Source organism: Monopterus albus, unplaced genomic scaffold (genome assembly GCF_001952655.1).
Source record: "Monopterus albus unplaced genomic scaffold, M_albus_1.0 scaffold345.1, whole genome shotgun sequence".
NCBI classification, from domain to species: domain Eukaryota; kingdom Metazoa; phylum Chordata; class Actinopteri; order Synbranchiformes; family Synbranchidae; genus Monopterus; species Monopterus albus.
The window spans coordinates 408,908-420,682 of NW_018128225.1; the positions used below are offsets into that span (position 1 = coordinate 408,908).

The window sequence follows — 11,775 nt, forward strand, 5'->3', positions numbered from 1 at the left end:
TTTTCAAATTCCACACTGCCAGATGTTTCATTTTTTACAGTCCTCAGACCCAAGCAGCACTGACTCAAGTGACATCATTTCAGGATGTTTACCAGGCTTAATGCAATCTCTTGAATAACAAGAGGCTTTACACCACTTTCTTCACACTTTGAAGTATAAAATTAGTGTAGTTCCACTTTAAAATAATATTCAGATGCTCATATGCACCTGATACCGGTTTTGCTTGCTGTGATCAAATGATTGTTTTTTCTACATTTAAAGAACATTAATAAAAATTTAAGGGGGGAATTCAGAGATTGTGATGACTTGAATATTGTAGCTGTATATAGTATGAAATACAGGAACTTTGTTTTAATTTCCAGCCACTAGACAGGAAATATTAGAAAGCAGAGGAGACATGAGAAAGGGGAGGAAAGTGGTGGAAAATAATAAAGGACAGAGGAAATTTAGTGGTAAAAATGAGAGATTAGAGAAGAAGGACACAGCATCGAGCATTAATGTGTGCCCCAGACATTCAACATCTGGTTTGTTACTCTGGGTATCTCAGACACACAGAGAAAGAAATTTAGTAAAGTACTGACAAAAACACGATGGAGAGAAGATCAGAATGAAAAGCAGCTCAGTTAGCTTATAAAGATCGAAACCATGAAGAACTGGACCAAATGTATTGAACAGCTGGAGGAGAGGAAATGTTAAATCACACTTCAGTCACACACAGTGGAAAATCCCTGTGTCTGCCACGTCTGTCTGCAGCCAGAAGCTGAGAATGCTATAAGACACTGAGACAGAAACAGCTCCCTCTGAGAGTTGAAAAGGAGTTCTTGCATAAATCTGCAAATGTTGGACTTGTGACAGATTTCCATTGTTTACTCCCCAAAACCTCTTGCATTCTTTGGTATAATGGCTGAGACTACAACTAGTGAAAACCATCTTTCCTGTACTGTAAGTCCAGTCGGAGCAGCAGACCTCTCCTGAGTGCTTTCCCAGTAGAAGTTCTGTCTAGTGCTCGCACAAGCCCAGACAGAGAAACCGCAGAGTCACAGGGTTTGAATGTGACTCACATCTGTGGGATCTAATTAGTGTCACAAAGATTCTGAGCTTAAGGTAGGTTTGTATTTGTAATCCAACCTTAGTAAATGTGGGGAAAAAACCCATCTGCATGAGAAACGGTGTATGTGTAGAAAGGACTTGTAAAAACACGTAAACAAATTATACCAGTGAAGCAGAATAACATCTGCATGAGAAACGGTGCATGTGTAGAAAGGAGTTGTAAAAACAAATTATACCAGTGAAGCAGAATACTGCTTGTGAAACTCTAAAGTTAGGAGAGCAAATTTTGACACTAGACTACATGTGTCTGCTGTGAGGTCTGTGGCAGATATATGGATGAAAAAGAGGAGAAAAAGAAAACTGACAACTCTAAACTGCCCGTGGGAGTGTGTATGGTAGATTCTCTACATGTCAGCCCTGTGATAGACTCGTTACCCATCCAGGGTGGACTCCACCTCTCGCCCAGTGTCAGCTAGGATTGGCTCCAGCACCCCCATGGAGGTCTTCAGGATAAGTGGTATATTAAATGGATGGATGAAGAAAGCTGACAGAGAAGAACAACAGGCACACTTCATCACTGTTACACTGGGACAACACTCCATGTTTTCTGTCTCTAGCAACATCTGGCATCTGCATCAATGCACTTTTATTAGTATGTGGTTTTATTACCACAATAAATCAGTGCCATCATTAATAACAGACTTACCATTACAGATGTTCAGTTCCATTAAAACTGTCTGCTTCACTAACACATTACAAAAACAGCATTTTCTTTCAATTTAAATACTATGTGTATTGTCTTGTTTAAAGTGCTCAACCAAACATTTTTTAAACCCTTTGTTCTGATACTCCTATGGGCCATTAAGGTTAAAGAAGAAAAGCTGAGATTGTTTTATGGACCGTTGAACTAAGTGTACTGTGCTTTTCCACCAGCAGTAGTCTGGTGGACAACGCTCTCCCACAGACCAGTTTAAAATCAGAAACTGTTTTCATTTCAGTGATTATAAATGAGATCCGTCAGTATCCGGTTTTGTCTCGGCCTCAGAGAATACTCTGAGGGGACTGTTGTGTTGACTGTACTGACAGAAAGAAGGGACACAGTAGGAACAGTGTCTTACAACTCCAGTTCAGCATGTGTAACAAATTCACAAATTTGTATTTATCTTAATTTAATCATACTGTAAATATACATAAACATACTATATTATTTTTTTCATATTTTGTCATGTCAAACTGGGTAAAAATAAATAAATGAATAATAAAAGTAGTTGTTAAAAGAAGTTGCAGATGGATGTTAATGCCTAAATACAATATACTACAACATGCCCTTTTATTTATTAGGTACCATGTGGCCATTCAAATATTATATCCCCCTAAGAACATGCCAAGCTTGAAGATGTTATATTTCAAAAAGTATTTCTCTTGCACTTCCCAAAGGGGTGATTATTGTTGATGTTGACACATCTGTATTTTAGTGTGCAACTGCAACACACATACGCTGGTTCAGTGATGCTCTCACCTCAGTGATATCAAGCCACTCAACTGTAGGAAGATGTACACACATAGAGAACCTGGAAAAGAATTCCCCTGTGACTAATTCCTAATTAGAATGCTGAGACCACAGAAAACTCCAACCACTCCCCAACCCTCTTTCTTTTCATTTCACCTTATTTAAACCCTCATCCCACCTCTTTTTCATAACCCTCTCGGGGTAGGCCATCACTGGCCTTCCCCAATTCAATCCAAAGATTCTGTGAGTGGAAAATGGTGAAAAACTATCCTAAAGATCTGTGTAATGGCAAATCAGAACATAAAACGAACCTGTCTGACATTGATGGCTTATCAAATATAATGACTTGATTCATGATTCATCTAACCAGCAGTTTCAAGAACTATGTATTTGTAATCCTATGTGAGTTATAAATTATTACACTACTGTACAACCCCAAATCAGAAAAAGCTGGGATGATACATCAAAACAAAATTACAACTGAATATAGTGATGTGTAAATCATCTGTGTCCTGTATCACATTGAAAACAACACAACAGCACATTATTTGATGTGATACCTCATCAGTTTTATTCTTTGTTCAAAATAAACACTGATGCTGCAACACATTCCAAAAAAAGTTGGGCTGGCTACATTTCAAGACCAGTAATGAGGTAAAACAACAAAATGATGACTCCATTTGAAACGGGTGATGTCAACAGGTGACTGTATCATGATCTGGTGCAACAGTGTCATCCAGGAAAGGCTGAGCCCTTTAGGAGCAAAGATGGGCCGAGGACCACCAGTTTGACAACATATGTGTGAGAAAATTATTGAAATCTTTAAAAACAATTTTCCTCAATGAAAGATAGGAAGGGATTTGGATCTGTCACCCTCTAAGGTGCAGAACATCATTAAAAGATTCAAGGAGTCTGGAGGGATTTCAGTGGATAAAGGACAAGGGCACAAGTCTAAGCTGGATGACCGAGCTCTCTGATCCCTCAGATGGTGCTGCATCAAGAATCATCACTCTTCTATAAGTGATATAACCACATGGGCTCAGGATGGCTTTGGCTCATCTGTGTCAGGCACTGCAATATGTAGTTACATCCATAAATGCTGCTTAAAACTGTACTGTGCCAAAAGGAAGCCCTATGTTAACTGTGTCCAGAAGCTCTGGGCTCAGAGGCATCTGGGATGGACCATCACACAGTGGAAACGTGTACTGTGGTCAGATGAATCAGTGTTTCAGGTCTTTATTGAAGGAATGGACGCCGTGTGCTCTGGACCAAAGACAAAAGGACCATCCAGACCAGCAACAAGTCCAAAAGCCAGGATCTGTCATGGTCTGGGGTTGTGTCAGTGCCCTTGGCAAAGGGAACTTACACTTCTGTGATGGCTCCATTAATGCTGACCAATACACAAAGATGCTGGAGCAACATATGCTGCCTTCAAGATGACGCCTTTTCCAGGGACACCCATGCATATTTCAACAAGACAATGCAAAACCTCATCCTGCCACATTACCAAGGTCTGGCTGTGGAGGAAAAGGGTGTGAGTGCTGGACTGGCCTGTCTGCAGTCCCCACCTGTCCCCAATAGAGAATGGGTGGTGTATTTTGAAATGCAAATTATGTCAACAAAGACTTGTTTGCAGGAAGAATGGTACAAAATGACACCTGACACATTTAATCACTTGGTGTCCTCAGTCCCTAAACGTCTTATGTGTTGTGAAAAGGAACGGCAACATCACACCGTGGTAAATGCTTTACTGTCCCAACTTTAATTGGAATGTTGCAGCATCAGGACTGAAGTGAGTGTTTATTTTGAACAATGAATAAAATTGATATCACATCAACTAATGTGCTGCTGTGTTGTTTTCAATGTGATACAGGACACGGATGATTTACACATCACTATTTTCAGACTTAATTTTGATTTTACATACCATCTCAACTTTTCCTTATTAGGGGTTGTATGTCCATCCTTAACATTAGGACAATACAATTAAGACAAGAGTAGATGTACTTTACGTGGGTATTTCTATTTTATGCTACTTCTGATGTCTCAAACCATCAAATAATGCAGTAAAAACATGTCATTTCTGATTGTACTCTATGATTGACTGTTTTTTGGATGTTTCCAGGGTCCATCATAAAACAAAAGGAGACCATGCATTTGATGGCCATGCACATAAACTTTGGAAAACTTTCCCTTTCACTATTAAGTCATCCAACTCATTCTTCAGAATACACGTATGTTTCTCTAGTGTCATTACTGAGTGCAGACTGTGGGGAAAATGATAATTATCAAAGAACAAACTGAACAAAAAGTGTGCAACCAGTGAATGGCCACTCTGCATGAGCACTTTTCCTTGGAAATGTCAGTCTATTTCAGTGCTAATCAATGTTCAGTGCAGGACTTACAGTTGTAACAAAGTATTGGATGCTGTAGTTTGCTACTTACTTCTTCCACCACTGTGGACACATATTGTACAACAAGATTAATCAATTATTTTAAAAAATGTTGGATTTCTAAAGGCTGCAAGTAGTCTTTTTTGGCTCTTCTATTAAGTGTAATGTTCTGTTAAACCTCTGCTGAGTCTGCAAGTAATCTTTAGTCTAAGTATTCTGTCCCATTTAGAACTTGTAATTGTGCCCATGCAATGCAGTCCCAGTGAAGCTGAGGGTTTATGTTGGATTCAGCATCAGAAAATATGAGTATATTCATGGAATTATCGAGTGGAAATACGTACATTAGTCAGTCAGCTCGTCTGCTAGTTGTAGAAAGTATTATGTCATGTGAATTATGACTGAGGAGCGCAGCTGCTTTTATGATCGGCCTGTTAGAAACTGGAGTCCATGACAAGTAAATCTGCTGAACTTCAACACAGCGTGATCCGCTCTTCTCTCAGTCTGGATCTTAAATCAAACTGCAATATCAAGTCGATGGAACCAAATGTTTCTGTTGGATGTGAATGAAAACTAAACACACAAGGGAGGAAGAGCTCAGACATGAACAGACAGAACAAGTCATCCACCTGGACCTAGAGGAATGCACACTGTCAAGTGATTCACTTGATTTTGGATGTGACAGTGACGTCATCAAAAGAGCAGACTTCCATGAAACCTTTGTGAAATGGTGATGCCCCCGCTCTATTATTGCTATATACTGACCAATGGAACAGCAATGTCACTTAAAATATTCTCCACACGTAGAACACTGTTGATTTGTTTGTTCAGTAACAAAGATCAGTGCAAACTTGTCTTCTATTATTTACAAGTATGTTTTTATTTACAATGTGTGTGATTCAAAGGAAATCCTTGGACGCAAACATTGACTTTTTCTTACAGCTGATAAATTCTCTGAATCATTCATTCTGAAAAGGAACACTAGACTACAGATTGCAACAGCACTGGCTTGACCGTGTTATGCCTTTTTCTGTCAGTGGAGACTGTATTCATTTGAACTTGTGTGTACTTGTATGGCTATCCACTGTGAGGACATGCTGGAGTTTTGGATATTTTGGTCCATTCTCACACATTCAGAGGGTTAAGTGGGGGTTCAGACTTGGTTTTAGGGTTCAGGTTAGGGTCAAGGTTGGGGTTATGCACCAGAGCGGGTTCGTGTGATTTGACTGTCTTAGAAAGAGAACTGCCTGGGCTGAAACTGAAAAGCGCGATGTATAGCCCAGCATAGAATCAAGTCAACGAGTATTCTGATCCACCCCCAGCTCGGCCGTCTATGTCACTACATTCTGATTGGTAGAAAACCAATGATGCATTCTCCAAGAGCAGTGCTCACACTGTGCAATGGAAACACAAAGCTGTACTGGGGCCAAGCAGCACGGGCCAACAGCTGGCCAGCTGGCTTGAGTGTGGGACAGTTTCTGGTGGCAGTGGAAAGACAGCATTAGATGTGAAGTTAATATAAGGGCCAAATGAGTGTCCTCACAAAGACAGCTGCTGTGTGTGTGTGTGTGGGGGGGTTATTTCTGTATGTTCAGTTGTTGGATTTCGTCCACTCTGTTACGGTGCAGCTGGAAGGCAGGAGTGACCCAGCGACCACATGAACACTGGTCCCCACACCAGCTAAATGAGCCCAGCTTGGATCTACACTTAGGACAGAGCAGCTATATACACACACACACACACACACACACACACACACACACACACGGGAGAAGAGAGCAGGGAAGTATCAGACTGTAAGTGCAGATAAAGAAACCAACATGCTTCTAAGGTCTGGACTTGTAGGTCAGCAGACCATCACAGTGAAGATCGTAACTAACATCACGCAGGTATGGAAGCTGAACCATGTTTCCATCACCAGCTCTGGTCGAGGGATTCAGACAAACAGTGTAGCATCAATTAGTTCTAAAAAAATATGTGATCGAACTTCACTGGGAAATAACACTAATAGTTCTTTAAGGAAGTTCTTTTAGAAATGTGGTTCAAAATGTCAACCGTACCCCATTTATGATATTTTCGATGACCTGAAGTGATGGAAACATGTATGTGTGTGTGTGCCTGTTACCTGTCCATTCATCACTCCAAGTAAAGCTTGTTCCATCCACTGCACTGGTTCAATGAAGTAAGATGTACACTGGACACCTCCTAAAGAACATTAGAGTGATAATGATAATCACTTCAAAATGACTGACTGGACCTCTGCCCAGGGTGGACATGTCTGAAGCTAAAGAGGGAGCTTACGTTTAGACTCCTTAGAATGATAAAAGGGGTCAGCCAGGGCCATCTCTAGACGAGACGGTCCACTGGAACCCCTGAAGGGACTGAATTTTTCATATGAATATTTTATGACAATAATAATTATTTTTTCCCCAATGTTCACTTTAGTCAGTGCTGCCTCTGTATCTTTACATGTGCTACATGTTCTGCTCATTCACAACCCTGTATGATTCTAACAAGAGCCAGGTTACAGTTCATCTATGCAGGAATGTCTCTGATGCATCCTTATGACTGTTCAGAGGTGCAGGTCTTAATACAAGACTTTCACTAGCAAATCCCGACCATGGTTTATAATGAATCAAAAGTGCCCTGGTTACTCATGTAGCCAGGTAGGTGTTTGGACAGTCACACATTTTGTTCTTTAAGTTCTGTACTTGGCACATTCAAGCTGGAAAAAGAAACGCACATACTGGGAGCACTGTGGCAGCCAAATGGTTACAGTGAATGCCACATGGCCATAACATATTTGGTTTTAGTTCCAGCTGGGGATATTTGTTGCATGTCACATCCTCTATCGCCCTATGCCGTTCTTATTTGCAACGTATTTATAAATAAAGGCAAAAATTCCAAAAAAGAGAGCGGAAGAAGCAAATAATGGATGAAGTCTGTGTTAACTTGAGTGTATTTACATCGTGGTAACACTCCCCCAGGGCTTCACTCCAACCACTTTCAGTTCTTTCTAGTTTTGGGGTCTCTGTTTTCAGTAAGTGTAGCGCAGCAGAGTCTGACTGACATCAGGTGACTGTCTTGACCAGTTTAGGATGTTCCACTTCTTCACCCTGAAAAGCTCTGCATTCAGTCTGCTGCTTCTGTCAGCAGTGAAATCACTTACAAATGCCAGTGTTCCAGTTCCACTGGCAGCCGTACCAGCCCAAACCATAACCAACCCACCACCATATCACATCATACTTGCGTGTCCCACTCACTGCTGTGTCCCATTGCTTTCCAAACACTGATGTGGTCCTGTCCTTTTCACCTCATGCAGCCTCTCTGCCTCTCCCTGCCACACAGTTTGAAAACCCCTGAGCTACATGAGCTAGCCAACAGTATGTTTTATATTGTCTTCTTACCAGTGAGATTACTGGACTTCTTGTGACCAAAGGCTGATGCTCCTTCTCCTACTGGGTGACTGAGAATACTGGAACCACGGAACAGAGTTCGTCTGCAGAGGATAAGTGTGAAGCTGAAGTCAGAATAGCGTTTACTAAAAATGTTGAATTATTCCTTTAAGCACAGTGATAAAGACAGGATGGGTGTAATTTTTGCAGACAGCAACAGGAGTTCTGTTGTTGTTGTAGACTGGAAGACAAAGACAGTACAGCTTCCTAGTTGAGGGTCTTTCAAGATCTTTTAAATGAATTCAGAATTATTCTAAGTACCATTCAGCCACTGAGTACACTTTTCCACATTTCACCTGCACTTCCTGCAGCGATAGGCTACTTCAGAGGAGCTGGAATGGGCGGGGTCAACAGCAAACAGCTCCCTGGGAACCTGCTGCAACTCTGTCCACACACACACACACACACACACAGTTAGAAAGGTCAACACTGGAAATCAATGCACAATGATCCATTAAAGAAAAGTGTGTCTGTTGGTTTCTGATTTATTATTTTATGCTTCAGCTTGGTGTCTCCATGTTTACCAGGGAACTTCTCAGTAATCTTGGTCAGTCTGTATTGTTTGTAGAGAGGACTGGAGGTGTCCACTTCACACTGCATAGCCTCATACAGACACAGCTGCTCCTCAAAACTGCTGTTGACCCTGAAACACATCCATCAGATATCAGTGATCTGTCCTCTGTCAAATAACGCTGCATGTCCATCCACGCTGACAAAATGCTCCTAAAAGCTCACTTTCCCAGTGAAGCCAGTCAGTAAATTAAAGGGGAAAAACAGGAAACAGTGCAGACACACCAGTGACAGACAGATACAGATACACACACACACACACACAGGTACAGACCGAAGTACTTACTGGACATCCTGTTTGACTCTCTTCAGTCTGTGGTAAGCCTCACTGAAGCTCAGCTGGTATCTCTTCATTAGATATGCAGTCACAATGGTGGCACTGCGACTCCGACCAGCCTGGCTGACACACACATATACACACATGTTTTCATTCCTTGCAGGGATTGTACACAGCATTACATTTCCTGGAGACTGACCCTAACCTTAAACAAGTTCCATCCATGCATTATCTACATTGCTTATTCCTGAATAGGGTTACAGGGGTGGGGGCTGGAGCCTATCCCAACTGACATTGGGCGACAGGTAGGGTACAACCTGGGCAGGTTGCCAGTCTATCACAGGGCTGACACTTAGAGACAGACAACACACACACTCATACTCACTCCTTCTGGCAAATTAGAGTACAAAGAAACGGGTAACTTTTAAAAACTGACACCACCACCATAACATTCAGTTTCTTTAGTGACAAAAACCTTTCATAATGTGGAAATTTGTCAAAAATCATTAGGAAGTAAAACCCAGAACCCTAGAGGGGTTCACTGCACCTGATTTCTGCACCTTACCAGTGAACGAGTGCAGCCTGGCCTTCATTCACAGCCTCCTGAATGAATACATAGCAGTCGTCCATGTGACTCAGGAGATCAGAGGTTGCTTCATCCAAAACGTTCACCCACTTTCTATGAAAGCCACCATCAGCAGGTAGCAGAAGGGTGGGATTTACAGAGTCCACAGACAGTATGTGAGTGACAGCTGCTTCGACTAGTGCCTGCCTGTCGCTGAGGTCGGCCGCAGTGCCGATGAAGAGGCCGGGATCCACCAGGAGCATGACTGCAGAGAGAGACCAGTATCTTGTGACAAGACTGAACAGTGCCAGAACTGATGAAGCCTCTTGGATGAGAGGTGAAACATCTTCGACCTAGAAATCTAGCCCAGTTGATTTTTTTTAAAGTTTTTTTTCAGCTTACTATGACCTGGATGACTGAGAATCTGCACAGACTTGTGACAAAGTACCAATCCAGGAACTGAGGAAATAACACTAAATGCAATATTTAACATAAATGCTTGTGTATTTATTTGCATTTAGGCCTATTTGAAAATGCTGGATATCAGGAACCTAAGAAACCTCTTGTTCAAATGACATCGTTTATAATCTATGTGGAATCATTCAATTCTGTTTCTTTCTTTGTATTACATTTATTCACATTACGCACATGTCACACTGAAAATACATGGCAAAATACCGCAGAAGTTACTGATGCAACTTCACCCACTATCAAGGTGCACAAACACTGGAAAAACATAAACAAACAAAATATATAAACACACACAAATGCATGTTTTTAAAAACATATATTTTCATTCTTATTATGGGGAGATAGATTCTCTATATACGTCAATGGCTGCCTGACTTCTCATATTGCATGTGCTGTGCACTTCTTTTATCAATTTCAGTGCCGTTTATATAAATGCCACCCGAGCAAACAATAATTATGTCAGAAAAGCTTCTTCCAAACCCCAAGTAGCCCCAGCTCAGTATAGTGACGTGAACTATCGTTGTATACGTGTTTCTCATGGATCTAACGTGTATTTTGTGTGAAGACATAGTGTAGTTAGCTAACTCACCTCGTTAGCTTAGCTCAGCCTGTCAGCCATTTAAACCCACCAGTGAAACCTACTCTCACGATTTTACCGCTTTTAACATGGGATGTACTAATTCAAATTAAATCAGAGTACAAAAAAATAGACCACTGACTTTAAATAATTAAGTGAAAAGTCCTACTCAGTTCTGGTTCGTCCTCTAAACCGCCCGGCTGGAAACATTGACGGAGTCTTTAAGTTCCGGTGTCACATCCAATTGTGTAACATCAATTTAGGCTCGTTCTCACTAAGTAGTAATATCACAGAGTAAAGCTACTCACGTATACTGTAGGTACAGGTAAATGTCCTTTATTCAGAATGTTACTTAAGTAAAAGTACAAAGGTATTAGGACAAAAACATACTTAAAGTACCGAAAGTAAATTACTTACTTACCTATTTACTTATAAATGGAATTACTGCTGGGCAGCTTGTGAATTTCCCACAATAATCGATAAAGATTTATGATTATACTGTATTGTTTTATTAATCTTATTCAGAAAAGTATCAAGTAACCATAGTTATCTAATAAATGTAGTGAAGTAAAAGGATTTTCCTTTGAAATGTAGTGAAGTGAAAGTATGAAGGGAAATACTCAAGTAAAGTACAAATACCTCAAAATTGTTCTTCAGTACATTATTGAGTTAATTTAAACTTTCTACCACCAGAGTTAGGCCTGCATAGAATCAAACTCTAGAAGTTCTGACTTAATTTTGCTGCAGAGATAACCTGTGGTCACTTTTGTCATTATAGTTACATAACAATATAAATTACTGGTCTCCCATTTTCCCCAGAATAATCAGCGGGTTTGAGACAAGATCACAACGGTGCTTGCCAGTGTTGGGAAACACTGTTAGTGTCTGTCAGGACAAAGCTGACAAGAGA

The 11,775-nt window shown here is 40.8% G+C and overlaps 1 protein-coding gene across 2 annotated transcripts; it reads right to left on the reverse strand.

Moving 5' to 3' along the window:
* Positions 1-6,513: 6,513 nt before the first annotated feature.
* dusp12 (dual specificity phosphatase 12) lies at positions 6,514-11,127 on the reverse strand. Of its 2 annotated transcripts, none has more exons than XM_020625087.1 (8): positions 11,035-11,127; positions 9,818-10,082; positions 9,262-9,375; positions 8,930-9,048; positions 8,702-8,789; positions 8,358-8,449; positions 7,076-7,155; positions 6,514-6,671 (listed from the first exon to the last, which is right to left on the reverse strand). In XM_020625087.1, exons 2-8 carry the CDS (start codon positions 10,078-10,080, stop codon positions 6,528-6,530), a joined length of 900 nt encoding a protein of 299 aa, XP_020480743.1. In that variant the 5' UTR covers positions 10,081-10,082; positions 11,035-11,127; the 3' UTR covers positions 6,514-6,527. The 2 variants fall into 2 exon arrangements, with proteins under 2 accessions (XP_020480743.1, XP_020480742.1); XM_020625086.1 differs by having other exon boundaries at positions 10,878-11,093.
* Between the last annotated feature and the right edge of the window lie 648 nt (positions 11,128-11,775).

What these genes read in the sequence shown, in the direction of transcription:
- dusp12 (XM_020625087.1), bottom strand. Translation starts at nt 10,080, where the DNA reads ATGCTCCTGGTGGATCCCGGCCTCTTCATCGGCACTGCGGCCGACCTC. An exon ending in AGAGTCAAACAGGATGTCCA is followed by an intron (nt 9,049 to 9,261) that starts GTAAGTACTTCG and finishes GATGTGTTTCAG; the next exon opens with GGTCAACAGCAGTTTTGAGG. An exon ending in TATCGCTGCAGGAAGTGCAG is followed by an intron (nt 8,450 to 8,701) that starts GTGAAATGTGGA and finishes TATCCTCTGCAG; the next exon opens with ACGAACTCTGTTCCGTGGTT.